The 17,231-nt window shown below is 45.8% G+C and overlaps 2 protein-coding genes across 6 annotated transcripts in view; one reads left to right on the forward strand and one right to left on the reverse strand.

Moving 5' to 3' along the window:
* Positions 1-12,653, reverse strand: part of TRAF2 (TNF receptor associated factor 2) — a 98,694-nt gene extending 86,041 nt beyond the window's left edge. Inside the window, exon 1 of one of the 2 annotated variants that reach the window (XM_089675038.1) lies at positions 12,515-12,653. The gene's annotated coding sequence lies outside the window, so the exon portion shown is untranslated. Of the gene's footprint in view, positions 1-12,335; positions 12,389-12,514 lie in introns of those variants that run through there. The other variant, XM_089675037.1, reaches the window with a different exon arrangement.
* TMEM141 (transmembrane protein 141) overlaps positions 7,651-17,231 on the forward strand; it is a 50,318-nt gene continuing 40,737 nt past the window's right edge. The window contains exons 1-2 of one of the 4 annotated variants that reach the window (XM_089675040.1): positions 7,708-7,745; positions 15,755-15,788. In XM_089675040.1, the coding sequence (XP_089531166.1) occupies positions 7,723-7,745; positions 15,755-15,788 (57 nt within the window). In that variant the 5' untranslated portion in view covers positions 7,708-7,722. Of the gene's footprint in view, positions 7,746-15,754; positions 15,789-17,231 lie in introns of those variants that run through there. The other 3 variants (XM_089675043.1, XM_089675042.1, XM_089675041.1) reach the window with 3 other exon arrangements.

Consider the following 17,231-nt stretch of genomic DNA (forward strand, 5'->3'; position numbering starts at 1 on the left):
TATGCTAGCTGCCTATTGTTGACCAGCCTGCAACCAGGAGACAACAGCATCATTTACTGTTGCTACAGTAATTTAAAAACACACACAAAGCTGAACTCCAGGTATGGATTTTATTGCATAGTACCAGCACTGAACAATTTAACTATGCATATACCATACCTGTGGGACTGCTGTGGAAGCAGACAACTAATGTAGTAGTCACCACTACTAGTGATTGGAACCGTCTTCTGGTTCACCGTGATATAAAAATCTCTAGCTTGTCCAATCAGCAAACGCTTTGCAGTCATTGAGAATAATTCAAGGTGTTCTGTGAATGGAGCCTGCGCTGAGTGAGTGACCCCCTGTGTTTACTATGCAGCAGAGCAGTTACTCAGTGCACAGCGACTACTGTAGCAGCAGCAACTTCTACAGTTATTCTTCACTTCCACAACAGTCCCACAGTTTCGGTATATGCATACTGTACTTACACTGGTCCAAGGTGCACAAAAACTATCCAAAAAAATAAAAAAAATTTCCATACCTGGAGTTGGGCTTTTAATGTAAGAAATTTGTAAGATGCTACATGTATGGCTGACATGCCAGTTGTAGTCAATGGTTTCTCATACACTTGGAATAAGTGTACAGAACAGGCCTTCGCTCCAGCTTAACTGAAAGCGGAGTTCCGGCCCCTTCCATCAGCCAACTCTGCTTTAATCCCTTTGTACGTTGGGTGGGTGGCTCAAAATATGAAAATCACAGCTAGGAAACTAGAATTTTCAGAGGCAAATTCGTTAAGGCTACTTGCATATTGCTTTCAGTTTAGTTACATTTTAACAGGACAATTGTTCAGGCTGTGTCCAGAGAAGAAAAAAAAAAAAAAAGGAAGGAAGGAAGGGCAAACGACTAACCGCAACTGCTTGTGGCCTCCTTGCAGCTGTTTCCCCATGATGAACTGATAACTGGTGGGGTAAAGAGTAAAAAGGAACAGCAGGAGAAGCACAGAAAACACAGATCTACAGAAAGGGTCCTCTGTTTTCACCTGGTGATCTGGCCCGTAACACGCCTCCTGTTTTAGGCCCCTTTCACATGAGCGGACCGATGGGATTCGCCTGTCTATTTTGGTCCATCCATAGACTTCTATAGACCAGCGGGTGTCCGCGAACAATAGTCTGCTGACACCCACTGGCATCCCTTCCGATCCTGTACTCCAAAAACAGATGGATGGGGATCCGTTCCCCATCCATCCAGCGGATCAGATTGCATGAAAATCAGGTGGAAGCAGACAAGTGGTCCATTTCCATCCTACTGTCCCATTGAAATCAGCGGGCAGTGTCTGGTCTGCAGCAGCAGAGTGAACAGAGACCTGCCATCTGCCTGCTCAGTGGAGACCAGCTGAGAGATCCCCCGCTGAGTAGGCGGATCATGATGACAGATCCGCCCCATCTGAAAGGGAGCACAGGGGCACCTTTGGACAGGAACATTATCAGTATGGGGGATGGGGAGTATAAGATGTACTAGCAAATTTAGATACACTAACAAATCAAAGCCTAACTCCAGTTAACGCTTTTTAAGCGGTTATGGCAAACAGTTTTTTTTCTTTTTGGTATAAAAGTTTTAAATAAATAAAAGCAGATCACTGTAAGCATCCTTGTCAGTGTTAAATAGTTTGCCCCATTGCTGCTACCGGATACATTTGTGAGAGCTTGATCTTTTGAAATACAGCTGGGAGGATCACAAAGTGAAAAATGAAGAAAGAAAGCCTCAAAAAAAAAAAAAAAAAAAAATGAAAACTAATGCAGCCATCACATCTAAGAACTGGTAAGCTGCAATACAATACATTATTGCTTTTGGGGTTAATACTGCTTTAAAAGTACAAAACAAGAGTGCCTAGGCACTGTTACACAACAGGAAGTTCAATGCTTTTTATTCAAGGCCAGAAGTACATTTTTAAAGGCAGCTTCTTTGGCACAATTCCTATTTTTAGATGTTCCCTGTAAGGTAGCAAATGTTTCATATTTGAGTTCACATAAAACTTTAATGCTCATCACTCTTCAGCTAGTTTCAATACACAGAAATGATCAAATAGATCATGAAATCCTACCATTACCAGCTCTGAGTCAGTTCACATCCTGTTAGAAGGCATCTGATTGATGCATTCTGAGGTCTTCCAGACTAAAAATTGCCAGCATAAAATCTATAATTTTAACCCAGAAAAAATAAAATAAAAAAAAAACTAAGTTCCTTCCCATTTGCCCACATAATTCACCAAGATGTATGTACCTCAAAACTAAATTAATTTTGGAACTATAATTTTTGGCCATCGATAAATTGGTGCATCACCAGTGTGAACATAGACTTTAAAGTGTTTGTAAAGGCTCAAGGTTTTTTACCTTCATGCATTCTATGCATGAAGTAAAAAAAGCCTTCTCTCTGCAGCATCCCCCCCCCAGCCCCCCAATACTCACCTAACCCCTCTCGATCAAGCAATGTGCACTGGAGTCTCGGCTATCCCCAGACTCCCTCTCCTCACTGGCTGAGACAGCAGCAAGGGTTGTTGGCTGCAGCTTCTGTCAATCACAGCTAGTAAGCCAATGAGAAGGGGGCGGTGCCGAGTCACAGCTGTGTGTGAGTGGACACATGGAGCAGCGGCTTGGGAACGCACCTGCTCGTGTGCCCCCATAGCAAGCTGCTTGCTGTGGGGGCACCCGACAGGACAGAAGGGCCAGGTGCACCGGCAGGGGACCCAAGAGGAAGAAGATCTGGGCTGCTCTGTGCAAAACCACTGCACAGAGCAGGTAAGCATAGACATGTTTGTTTTTTTCCAAGCATTTAGTCTCACTTAAAAGGGTCATTCACACGTGTTCAGAGACCCAAACATCAGTGTAGAGGGACCTATTCATGCGCCCAGGGAGTGACAGGTGTTCTCTGCAGCCAGTCTGTTAAAATCAAGGACAGGCTGAGAGACGCAGCAACTGTATGGATCTTCCCAACCCTCCCAGTATTTACATTTGTAGAGGGACAGATGCACAAATGTGGATGCAGATAGATGAACAGATATAAATATTGGGATGTGAGGGAAGATCTATAGAGCTGCTGCATCTGATTTTCACTGGCTGGCTGCACTGAATGCCTGTCACTCCGTGGGCACATAAACATGGCCCTCCACACGAATGTACAGATCTTTGTGCCCATACAAAAACAAAAAAAAACAAAACAAAAACTTAAAACCTGATTTTCTTCAAAATTGCAGAAAAATATGTTACAATGCTAAAACTCTACTTCTCATCTTGGCGACCACATTGACCCAAGTCAATTCTTGTCCTGTCTCTGACATACGAGAAATTCTGATATTTACTTCTGCCTCAGCCCACTCCCAGCACAGGGAGGTTTCTCTATCAGATCTTTTCAGCGATCTTCTTTACAAACTGGATAATCCCCCACAGTGGGCCCATCAGATCAACCCCACAATTTTACAATCCAGATAAGAAAATATAGTTCCCTACCTCATAACTAGGATTCTATACAATCTTGGTTCTGAAACATGCAAGCAGCTAGTCATGAAGAGTGATTTTAGAGCATCTACTTACTAGTTCCAGGTCAGAGACTCCAGAGAAGCAATTACATAAGCACGAAAGCCAGAAAAAGCTGGAAACAGAGACCCCCCATATTTCTATCAGTAGAGATTTTTCTTCAAATTCCAGGTAAAACCATCACTAGTGTACAAAGCGTGCTGTAAACAGCGCTGTGCGTGATTGCCACAGATAAGTTAGTGTGAGTGAACCCCAACAATTAACTCTTAATTGCCATTCTGAAGTGTAAAAACCACCCTTACTGTTCTCTCAGACAGAGTCATCTCAAAGACAATACAAATCAGTTGGTTCATATACTGTAGATTATTATTATAATAATAATACTACTACAGTATTTATATAGCGCCAACAGTTCGCTCAGCGCTGTACATTACAATGGGGGACAATACATGAGACAGTACAATAACAATACAGTACGATACACGAGGGGTTCGAGGGCCTTGCTCCTTGGAGCTTACAATCTAGGAGATAAGAACACAATGGGGGTGGTTAAAGCTGATCTTTAACTAAAAAAAAAACAAAACAAAAAAAAAACAAACCTTCCTATAACTTGCCTGTATAGAAACATGCCCCCACTGTGCAGGTATCTGGATCGTGCAGGGATACCTTTTCCTTCCTAGAAACCTATGGTCCTGCGAGGTTAATAGCTTCAGGTCTTGTGTAAAATAAGATCCCTACATTGTACAGACCTAAGGGGGGGGGGGGGGTTAATACACACTCCCAGTTGCTGCAGCCACTGGGAGTGTGTCTGACAAGTCCACTCCTGCCTGTCAGATGGAAGAATTCCCACCCAACTGCTTCCACCTCCCCCAGTAAAGTGCACACACAACCAGAACCACGTGTCGGGGGGGGGGGGGGGGGGGGCACCTTCGCATTAAAGCGTCAATTGTAGTCAGGGGTGTGGAAATTACTGAAAAATAACTACTTGTCCAGGGACTAAATCGGTGTCCCAATCTACTTGTCCTGGTAAAAAAATTTTTTTTTAACCAAAACCATATTTAAATCTGCTTTCAGTAATGACGGGGGCTTTAAAAAAATGAAAGGGGCTTTATATCGACTTAAACCTTTAATATGTTTAACATTTCACTGTTTATCTCCTCCTACCCTCCCTGCCTGTCTCCAGCACCAGGGACTAGCAGGGAGGAGAGAGACCTTGTAATGAGCACCGATTGGCTGATTGTCAGGAAAGGGGAGTGTCCAGCTTATCCCTTTCACTGCCAGAGCCGTTTTTGCACACATTTAAAAAATTGTTTTAGGCCTGAAGATGACACAAACCTCCCGAACATCTTATATTTTCTGAAAGCAGAGACCCTAGAGAATAAAATAGTGGTAGTTCCAATTTTTTATGTCACACGATATTATCACAAAAGGTCTAGGAAATGCAAAATTTCAGTAAAAAATAAACTTATGTTAATTTTAGGGCACAAAAAGCAATAAATTATCCCTTTTTTTGTAAAATATAAAAGACGAGGTTGCATTAAGTAAATAAATAGAAAAAGTCAAACCTTAAATTTGCGCGCACTCGTGAAACGGCAACAAACTTTAGTACCCTGTATTTTCTATAGGCAACACTTTTAAAACCTCTTATAGGTCATCAGTATAGTGTACGGAGGAGGTCTGGTGCTACAATTATTGCTCTCATTCTGGCACGCTCGGTGACATGTATCGCAATCCATGTTTTTATGCGTAGGCACCAGAGTACGTGCTTTTACATTTGTGCGTGTGTACAAATGTGGGGGCCTTGAAAAATTTGGGGGTGTTATATGCTTTAGTGTAAGTTCCATTAAAAAAAAAAATAATTTTTTTTTCAATCACATACGGGACAAAAAGTCCCTTATGTGATGACTTTTGGTGACAGGTTCTCTTTTTTGAGACATGCAGGGTCTACTACAGTGAATGTAATGCAGTGCACATTGCACCGCATTACATTCTTTCCTGGCCTCAATGACCGGTAATCTGTCGAATGGGGACCCGGAAGTGACGTCACATCACGTCTGGATCAGGAGAAGGAGGGGAGGGGAGCGGATGTTTCTGCTCTCCTCCTTCCTCCCCTATACCACATCCCATGACACCTGCCGAAGCAGTCATGGGCCCGCAGATGGGCAAGCGGAGCCTGGGACATATAGCATGGGAGAGGCTGACACTGTGGGCTGTGTGGAAGCAATTGGCCAGCAGTGCTGCTGCCCGATTGCCTCCACCTGACAAGTGCTAAGGGCCCGGATCTACATGTCCCAGGTGTCGGGTGATAGGACTTGGACATCCCTGGTAATACATGTTATATATTTCCGCGCATGCTGGAATGAGAACAATATTTCTAGTGCAAGACCTCCTCTGCAAGGCCAAACTGATGACCTACAGGACCTTTTAGAGTCACCTACGCAAAATATAGGGTACTCACATTTGTCACAATTTCACAAGCACAAGCAAAATTTAAGATTTGACATGTTAGGTATCTATTTATTTAGTGTAACCTCATCTTTGACAAAAAAAATGTGGAAATTTAATCTGTTTGTGTGCCCTAAAACTAACTTTAGTGTACGTTTTACAGTAATTTTGCATTTCCTAGACCTATGCAGTAATATTGCATGACATAAAAAAAATTGGAACCACCACTATTTTATTCTCTAGTGTACGTGTCAAACACAAGGAGTGCAGGACAAATCCGGCCCACCAGGCCGTTTCATGTGGCCCTCGTACCTCTCCTACAGATCCTATGCCTCTGTGTGCAGTCATAGTACGTCCTTGTCTCAGCATTCTGCAGACTATAGCTTCTTCTTGGCGGCAGCATAAGGTAAAGGGGGGGGGGTGCACTGTGATGTGAGGGAGTGCGGGGGAGAGGGCTCTTGACATTTGATGCAAGGGGACTTCTGGTGGCGGTAGGCCTCTTGACATTTGATGCAAGGGGACTTCTGGTGGCGGTAGGCCTCTTGACATTTGATGCAAGGGGACTTCTGGTGGCGGTAGGCCTCTTGACATTTGATGCAAGGGGACTTCTGGTGGCGGTAGGCCTCTTGACATTTGATGCAAGGGGACTTCTGGTGGCGGTAGGCCTCTTGACATTTGATGCAAGGGGACTTCTGGTGGCGGTAGGCCTCTTGACATTTGATGCAAGGGGACTTCTGGTGGCGGTAGGCCTCTTGACATTTGATGCAAGGGGACTTCTGGTGGCGGTAGGCCTCTTGACATTTGATGCAAGGGGACTTCTGGTGGCGGTAGGGCTCTTGACATTTGATGCAAGGGGACTTCTGGTGGCGGTTGGCCTCTTGACATTTGATGCAAGGGGACTTCTGGTGGCGGTTGGCCTCTTGACATTTGATGCAAGGGGACTTCTGGTGGCGGTAGGCCTCTTGACATTTGATGCAAGGGGACTTCTGGTGGTGGTAGGCCTCTTGACATTTGATGCAAGGGGACTTCTGGTGGTGGTAGGCCTCTTGACATTTGATGTAAGTTGGGGTGGAGTGCTCTGGACATCTAATCTTACAGATACAACTGGCCCTTTGAAGGCAACCATAACAGTAATGCGGCCTGAAATTGAGCAATTAGAGCCTGAAATAGAATGGCGCCGAAGTGTGGACGCCCCTGCTTATAAGTGGTCAGGAGGAAGTGCACATCAGGAAGGATCAGGAAGGGTCATCAACTGGTTCTGTAACTGGAGCCATCTTGGTTTATCTCTACCATACAGGGGACCTGTCCAGAGGCACTATACTGCCATAAAATGTGGGGGAAAAACCCCTCATAGGAATAGATGACCAACACCGCTACCATATCAGAAGGAACAGGCTAAAAAGGCAACAGGCTGCTGGGGTTGCTGGCATCAGTCAAGCAGCAAGGTCCAGCACGTCTTTAGGGAAAAACCCTCAGGTAAGCAACCTAATCAGGAACAGAGGCACACCAGGATCTAGTCACCTGAGGGGGGCCCTGACAACCACAATGATCAGAGCCAGGGAACAGGATGAGGGGGAGGGAGGGGCTTGTTATTCTTTCTGGTTTGTGTTTCTCAATGGAGGAGGAAGGAAGCAGCTCCTCATTGGGAACATTTTCACAACAGCTTTACAGAACTGAAGCTATTAACCATCACAGCGCTGCAGTACAGCAGGAGGAAGAGGATAGGGCATCCCTGCAGTGAAGATTTCTCCAGAAACCAGCTGCTTGCATGTTCAACATCCTTCATTACAGGTAAGTTAGTCAACCTAAGGTTAGACTGGCAAACCTTTGGCTCCTTAGATACCTTTTTATTTTTAACAATACTCTGCAGCTGGAAAAAACGCTTCTAGAACTACTTTAGATGAGCCTGCAGACTTTCATTTTAGGCCATTCATATTCCTTTCTGAAGAGAATGTAAATAAATGCAGAATTGCATCAAATTAATTAAAAAAATACAAAGTTTTAAAAAAAGAAAAAGAAAAAAAAAGCCCTACCCCCAAATTCTTAACTGTTGCTGTGAACAAGTAAAGTCGATTCTTCATATATTTGCATACACAGAACAGTGACAGATGGCAAGGGAGTGCTAGTTTTGAAAGCGAAACTAGACTCTCAACCAGCATGGACTATTCTGAATCTTTATGCTGCCAGCATTAGTAAATAGATAGGAAAGTATATCATATTTACTTGTTTTAAACTGGGTTTTTTTTTTTTGTTTTAACACATTTTTTAAGTTGCTTCCAGGTTTCTGGCCTAGGAAAATAATGTCATACATCCCAGTTTTCAGAAGGGGAGGAGGGATTTTCTTAGCCAAGCACATCCCATATGTATGCCTGAGCTAAGGCAGATGGATTCTAGGAAATAAATGGTACATGAATCACATGCCCTTATGCGAGATGGCCACAACCAGAAATGCTAGGGGCTGTTTCTCAAAAGGGATTTATTTGCAAAATAAGGCAGAGACATGAATCAATGGATGAGTTTGTTTTGAATATTAAAAATTAATTAAATAGTGTTTTTGGTTTGTGGTGCTCAGGTGCAGTGTAGTTCTGCTTCAAATCAGGGGGGGGTGGAGAAAAACTTGATAGTGGGTGGGGGGGGGTCAGGGGCTCATGCATGTTACACCCTAAGGTCTCAGGTATACTAGATGCAGTTTGCTGTGTTTATAAATGCAGCAGGAATGTGTATGCAAGATAAATTAATGCCTTTCAATGAGTCTTTTACACTGGTGGATAAAACAAAAGTGCAGTATACTGCAACTTTCTGCTCCAGAACGCATGCAAAATGCACAACAAATGCACACAAAGGCATGAAAATGTACCGCAACATGCTCAAACAATTAAATGCAACGTCGTAAAAAAAATGCATTTAAAAAAATGAAAAAATTGTTCCACAAAATGCACTGAAATTGTGTGTAAGAGCACTGAAAACGTGCAAGCAGAATCACACAGTGAATGCAGAGATTGTGGGTAAACGAACCCTAAATACAGGTGTTCTGTATAACTCCAAAAGGTGAACTTAGCCTTTAAAGGATATGTTCACCTTCAGGTCCCTTTCATATGAGGAGACCAATAGGGTCCGCCTGTCCATTTTTCAGGTGGACCCAACTGGTCCATCCATAGACTTCTATGGACCGGCGGGTGTCGGCTGACATTCGATCCAATACACCAAAAATAAACAGATGGGAATCCGTTCCCCATCCGTCCAGAGGATCAGATTACAATTAGGTGGAAACAGACAGGCAGTCCGTTTCCATTCGACTGTCCCATTGAAATCAGCAGGCAGTGTGTGTCCACTCTGCAACAGCAGAGCAGACAGAGACCTGTCATCCACCTGCTCAGAGGGGATCAGCAGAGACATCCTCTGCTGAGCAGGCGGATCACACTGACTAATCCACCCCACCTGAAAGGGGCCTTTAAAAAAATAAATATATTGTTAGTAAAAAAAAAAAGTGTATTTATTTATTTTATTAGGGGCCTGTAAAGCATTGGACCCGTAATCAGCAGATCGTGAGTGCAATCTCAGGCTCCTGCAGACTGTCAGTGTAGCTGACTGCCCATACCTTGTACAGGCAGGCAGTTACTGAATGACAGAAAGAATAAATGAACTACAAACAGCGCTCTCCAGAACTTAGGCATTTGATTGAAACCTACAAGCAGTCATCCGCAATGGCTGACGGTAGTTATAGTTCTCCCATTCACAGAACTCTGGGTAGATGGAGCCTCTCATGGCCACATTTTTTTTTTAATTGTGACAGCAGATGCGAGGAGATCCTTGACCCGCTGTCACAACTGGGGTTCAGGGGGCAGCTGTATCAGTTGCATGTTACACCCTGAATACAGGTGTACTTATCCTTTAAGGCTAGGTTCACAAAGTGATCCATGGAAAATCATGATAAATGGCAGGCACTGAGTTCCTGCAAAACGCATTTAAAAAAACGCACAAGTGTGAACCTGGCCTTCACGAACTATTCATCAGTAACTCCTGACACTTTACACCTGAGCTGTCACTGTCCTGTGCAGCGTTCACCAGACAAATGCACATGGGATGATAGCTGGACCTCTCTGGTGCTCCTTTATCAGAATGAAGGACCCCTGAATCTCCAAACCATTCCTCTGTGAAAAACACACCAGTGCAGTCACTAGCCTCCAGAACTGTCGACCTGCAATCACCGCATATTTACCATAGCTGATTTTAGCACCAGGTCACAAATGCATCCTCTACGTTGTAGCAGGCTTCCAAGACAGCAAACATGACTGTTCACAAACATATCCAGGAATGCCACGTACGGACTGTAAACCACAGAAAGCTATTTGTTCTGCACTCCTGTGACTCGTTTTCAGCCAACAGCCGGCTCAAGTCCACTGTCAGCTTACGTCACTCAGCGGGTCCAAGCTGGGGAAAGATCCTGCCTTTAACCCTTTGGCACTGGCCATCATCCTGCCCTTTAAGGGCTCTAAAAGCAAGGAAGTGGGCCTTTGGGTCATGTGACTGCTGTGATTGGCTGTCACATGATTGGAACGCTCCTGATCACAAGTACGCCTTAGGAGCTTACCATTCACCACCAGCTACTGTGCTGGGAGCATAATAAGTAGTGTAACAGGGCCGCATATATGTGGCTGCTCGGCGTTAAGGCCCACAAGTGGCCACAGCTAAGAGGTTAAAGTCGGGATCCACCCAGATGCCTGGACCAATGCCTGACTCAGCCTCTTAGCGATCTGTTGAGAGCTTAAGCCAATCACTCCCTTCCCCTCTACAGCCCAGCACTCCATACTTCCCCTTTAACCTCCTCCCGCCCACTATACAGTAAAATGACGGGTGCAGGGGCGGACTGACCATTTGGAAACTCGGGCACTGCCTGAGGGCCCGGGGTCAGTAAGGGGCCCCATAAGATGCCCCTGGTACCTTTTTCATAGGCTTTTTTGAGTTTGGACAAGGACACGGGGCCCCATGATCCCCTATTGCCCGGGGGCCCCATGAGCTGTCAGTCCGCCCCTGGACGGGTGCAAGGCAGTTCTCTCGTTCTGGGAGGACGTCATATGACGTCCTCCCATTCTAACCGCGCATGCGCGGTTCTGGGAGTGCGCAGCGCGGCGATGTGCTGTGTTCCTCGGACACAGCTGATAACCGATCAACGGAAAGAGCTGAAGATGTCAGCTCGGTCATGTGATCAGCTGTATCCAATCACAGCTGATCGCATGTAAATAGGGAAATGCCGTTTATCGGCATTTCTCTCCTCACAAGCTGTCACGCTGACAGCAGGAGTGGAGAGCCGGTAATCGGCATCCCTCAGAGGGGACATCTACACTGATCATCAGGGCACTGATGATCAGTGTGCCCTGATGATCAGTGTAGCCCCAGCAGTGCCACCTGTCAGTGTCCATCAGTGCCAGCTGTCAGTGCTCATTCATGCCACCTGCCAGTGCCCATCAGTGCCACATTTCAGTGCCTACCAGTGCACATCAATACTACATAGTGCCCAACTTAGCTGCCTTTCAGTGTCACCTATCAGTGTGCATCAGTGCCACCTATCAGTGCCATATATTAGTGCTGCCTTTCAGTGCCCATCAGTGATGCTTACCAGTGCCTCCTCATTGGTGCCCATCAGTGCAACCTATCAGTGCCCATCACTGCAGTCTCATTAGCGCACATCAGTGAAGGAGAAAAATCAAAAAGAAAAAGCCCTCTGCGCTGCCGACCTGCGGGGAGCCTTCTGCGCCGACCTGCGGGGGAGCCCTCTGCGCTGCCCCCTTGTGTGGGGGGGAGCCCTCTGCGCTGCCCCCTTGTGTGGGGGGGGAGCCCTCTGCGCTGCCCCCTTGTGTGGGGGGGGAGCCCTCTGCGCTGCCCCCTTGTGTGGGGGGGAGCCCTCTGCGCTGCCCCCTTGTGTGGGGGGGAGCCCTCTGCCCTGCCCCCTTGTGTGGGGGGGGAGCCCTCTGCCCTGCCCCCTTGTGTGGGGGGGGAGCCCTCTGCACTCTTTCCACCTTCCTATGTAATGTGGTAGTTTTCTGGGTGATCTCCCACAAACCCGGGGTGCTGCCCCCTGCTGATCTATGCCCCCATGTTGCTCAGTCACATCCCTCCAAGGTCCCCTCCCCAGTACCCGCCCTGTGAGGTGTAGGGCCCCCGGGGTGTTCCTGGGAAGTTGTAGAGAAGAACTCCGATCATTCTGTGTCACTGACTGTAGCACCCAGTATAGACGTCATGTCTCCTGGTCCGAGGGAGGAGGCCTGACAAGCCCGCGCCCTATGGCTGCACACCTCTCCCGCTCACCCTCCATTCCCAGGCCGGGGATCCTCCAGCCCCACCACACCAACACATCACCCCCACACCAAAAGAAGCACTCACCCCTTCCGTACCGAGCGCCCAACACACATACAGCAAACTGGAGCGGATAGGAGGGGAGGAGCCTGTCCGCCTATCTCCGGATTGGCTTCAGAAAGAGGAACGGCCCCTTTTCACTAAATGCACAACACATCACATACAGTTTACGTCTCCCCACATATCGTGTTCATCTCCTCAGGTACCTCTGGTACATGTAGTTCTCCTTTCTGTGCCTCTCTCATCTCCTCCGGTGCCCTCCACAACGTCATAGTCCTAAAGTGAAAGTAAAACTTCATCGTCCTTGTTCACTCCTTCACAACCCTCCCCTTATAGAGGACATTCTCCATGTCGTCTTCTCTGCACTGACCTCCAGTACAAAATCTGTACATGTCCCCTTGCTTCCTGTTGTGTCACCAAGACAGGAAGTGAGAAGACAACAATCTAAAGGTGGCGCTACCTGCCCCCACTGTACTGTCCTTCCACTTATTTTAAACTAAAACTATAGGCAAAACCTTTTTTTTTCATTTTGGATAGAGAAAGGGAGGGTTATACCACCTCTCAATTTTTTTTTTTTTTTTTGCCATCCGTGTCCCATTTCGGAGATTTACCTTCACTTCCTGTCCCAGAGCCAAACAGGAAGTGAGAGGAAATTACTGCAAATTAAGGGAATTCCTTGGGGGGGTCACCAGAACCAATGTCCCTATTGGAAGATTTCACTTCTATTACTTTTTCTAGGGACAACACAAAATTCAGGATTTTTTTACTTTCACTTTCAATGATAATGGTAAACAGGACAAATCGAGAAGGTGAATCTCCACAACGGAAGCGCACAGGGCAATAAAAACTGAAAGGGGTTCTAATCCCTCTCCACACTGTCCAAAACTAAAAAAAAAAAACGTTTTGCCTTTAGTTATATGTAAAATTCTATGTAAGCGCCTTTTTATCTTCCTTAGTTCCTGCCTGCCTCTCTACTGTCCTGCTTATGTTACACCAGAACTAAAGCCAAATCTTCTTTTCTTCATTCTGGATAGCGTTCTAACATCTGGCAGGTTTTTGTTTGCGGTTCCCCAGGTGGGAGATGTACCCTCAATACCTTTCCTATTATGACCTACACTCGCTGCAGGGGCGTACTTACAGGGGTCGCAAGGGTCGCAATTGCAACCTGGCTCTATGCTGCAGGGGGCCTGTGCGCCCCCTGTACACCTGGATAGGAGGAGCAGCTGCATATAGAGGAATCAATCTCTCTGTGTTCCTCCTGTGGCCTCTGAATGCCTGCAGGAGGGAGAGGAGGAGAAGTGGGCATTCAGTGGCTGCAGGAGGAATATGGAGAGACTGATTCCTCTATATGCAGCTGCTCCCACTGCTCCTCCTATCCAGGTCCCACACAGGCCCCCTGCAGCACAGAGTCAGGTTGCAATTGCGACCCTTGTGACCCCTGTAGGCATGCCCCTGCAGCGAGCCGCTCTTCCTAGTTGCACACCCCTGAACTCTGCACTATGTACTGTACATTGCGCAACCCTGAACTCTGCACTGTGTACACTACGCACCCCGAACTCTGCACTATGTACATTGCACACCCCGAACTCATCACTATGTACACTGTGCACCCCGAACTCATCACTATGTACACTGTGCACCCCTGAACTCTGCACTGTGTACACTATGCACCCTGAAATCTGCACTGTGTACACTATTCCCCCCCAAACTCTGCACTATGTACATTTCACACCCCAAACTCTTCACTATGTACATTGTGCACCCCTGAACACTGCACTGTCACTGTGTATATTGCGCACCCCTGAACTCTGCACTGTGTACACTACGCACCCCGAACTCTGCACTATGTACATTGCACACCCCGAACTCTTCACTATGTACACTGTGCACCCCTAAACACTACACTGTCATTGTGTATATTGCGCACCCCTGAACTCTGCACTATGAACACTGCGCACCCTTGAACTCTGCACTATGTACATTGTGCACCCCTAAACTCTGCACCGTGTACACTGCGCACCCCTAAACTCTGCACCGTGTACACTGCGCACCCCTAAACTCTGCACCGTGTACACTGCGCACCCCTAAACTCTGCACCGTGTACACTGCGCACCCCTAAACTCTGCACCGTGTACACTGCGCACCCCTAAACTCTGCACCGTGTACACTGCGCACCCCTAAACTCTGCACCGTGTACACTGCGCACCCCTGAACTCTGCACTATGTACATTGTGCACCACCAAACTCGGCACTGTGTACATTGTGCACCCTTGAATTCTGCACTATGTACACCGTGCACTACTGAACTCTGCACTATGTACACCGCGCACCTCTGGACTCTGCACTGTGTACATTGCGCACCCCTGAACTCGGCACGTGTACATTGCGCACCCCTGAACTCGGCACCGTGTACATTGTGCACCCCTGAACTCGGCACCGTGTACATTGTGCACCCCTGAACTCGGCACCGTGTACATTGTGCACCCCTGAACTCGGCACCGTGTACATTGTGCACCCCTGAACTCGGCACCGTGTACATTGTGCACCCCTGAACTCGGCACCGTGTACATTGTGCACCCCTGAACTCGGCACCGTGTACATTGTGCACCCCTGAACTCGGCACCGTGTACATTGTGCACCCCTGAACTCGGCACCGTGTACATTGTGCACCCCTGAACTCTGCACTCTGTACGTAATATATGTCTGGTATTTACTGCCCCTTTAAGACCCTCCCACTGTTAGTGAAATTTGACCGCACCTAGTATTTGATGCGTTTTGGAGGGGGTGTTGAGGGGTCATGGTTGAGTTCCTGCGCCTAGAGAAAAAGCTGTGGGTGTTAGTCAGTTTTATGGCTAGTTAGGTGTAAGCAAGAATTCTACTTAAACCAGAGAGAGCGTTCACCTACTCTCTTACTGGCTGAACCAGCGTCATTCTGTCTCTGCCGCTAGCGATTGGATAATAATCATAACTTTAAGCTGCAGCTTCTCTGTTGAAAGATCTTTCTACAGATATCCAATTGAACCCTTTCCTGGGTATACATAAACATTTTATATGCAAGGGTTAGAATGTGGGAATATATATGGGAATTACATGGGAAAGGCTAGAATTTCTGCCATTGGCTGGCAGAGACCAGCTGAATTTGGATCCATCTTCGTCAGTTCCTGTTCAAGAGAAATCAACCTAGTAATCGAGTCCTCTCAGATGGGACTGTTGGAAAATCTGTGTCCAATGAGTGCATTCAGCCAATCAGCTGCAATGTTGATCAGTGTATTCTGACAGCGGAAGAGTCCCCACTGTCAGAATACAATATTGCAGCAGGGAGGATTCCTTCACCCACCTTGAATGTGTGGATGGGGAAATCCTTTTTTTGCTTTTTTTAATCAGCTGGCTGGTTGATAATAAAAAAAATGATCCATATAGTATTAACATACTTATTTTTGTATCAGCAGGACAGAAAACAAGGAGAAATCTCCCCAACAGGTACACAAGGAGCAATGAAAGCCTAACCTTCTCATATTTGACTTATTGCTTTTGTATCACTGATTGTAGCAATTCTTCTAACTTGTTTTTTAATGGGACACAACAGAAAGTACCCTCCATTTTCTATACTGGTGTCACAGGGACAGGAAGTAGGGAAAATGTCCTTAACGGGGACAGCAATAAAACATTACATAGCCCAAAAGCTTATCCTGAAAAATTGCATGTTAGTGCAAAAAAAAAAAAAAAAAGTATCAGGACTTCCCCCATTCTATCTAGAACAGTTCAAGTTCTGGCTGGAGTTTCAACTATACCTCTAATTTTAACCATTCTATCCGAGATTGGCTGTGGTTTTACTGTAATGGCCACAAGTGTACAAGTGCAGGGGAGTATTTCATTCTTGACTTTCATAATAGTCAAGATTTGCATATTATGAGCATCTCAGGACCAACTAAAGTCACATGTATCAGTCAGAAACAGGTGGTGCCTAGTCCCTAAAGTGTAACTAAAGACAAAACTTTTTTGTTCATTTTGAATAGGTAACAGAGGGTCCCTGGATGTCCCATTAAAGAGAACCTGTCACCAAAAAAACTATCACATGGTGATGATTACAAAAATTAAAATTATAAAAAATTAAAGCTACACCCAAGCACATACCCCTCCCCCCCAAAAAAAAGAGATGCCTACGTATGAAAATGTTGATTGCGATACACTTGTTACATGTCGCCACACACACACAAAGCGAGAACCAGACTTCCTCTGTAACGCCAAACTGAAGTCCTATAAGGGGCTTGTAGCCTCCCTAGCGGTCTGATTATGTCAGTATTTCTGTGCTCAAAGCGGTACATTTTGTTGCATGGAAATATGTCGTTTTTTTATTTTAGGCCTGTAATTTTTAGGAATAACTCACTGAAATCTGTCTGAACAAGGGTCTAGTAAACATCCCAGGTATGATAAAGTTTGAAACACGAAATCCTAAATTATAATATAATAAATAATCATAAAAAATAATAATATAATAATACATTTAATTAAATAATGTAATCAAACCAAAAACACTGAAATTTGAAATAGAGCGCCAAGTTCGCACATCACTGATCAAAGTCGCAAAATCATTTTCAGTGTCTGATGACGAATTTCCCCACGAATCATTATCACTCAATTCTGCAAGTGGTTCTGATTTACTATCGCTGTTCTCTAGCTGGTCTAAAATCTCTTTTGACCTAAAGGGACGCTTTTTGGACGCCATGGACATTTCTCAGTTTCCAGGCAGAAAGAACAGTAAAAATGCAGGCAGGGGACAGGACAAAGCACTAGGGACAAAATGTATGTGAAATGGTTTGATACAGGAATGTTACTCTTTGTGATTTTAGTGTATTTAGTGAATGTCACTTTTTGACATTTTTAAATTTCCCGCCGTTCTGTCCCCTGCACGTCCTGACGTCG

The sequence above is a fragment of the Staurois parvus genome, unplaced genomic scaffold (assembly GCF_062004578.1).
Source record: "Staurois parvus isolate SC_StPar_1 unplaced genomic scaffold, SC_StPar_1.0 ptg000154l, whole genome shotgun sequence".
Taxonomy (NCBI): Eukaryota; Metazoa; Chordata; class Amphibia; order Anura; family Ranidae; genus Staurois; species Staurois parvus.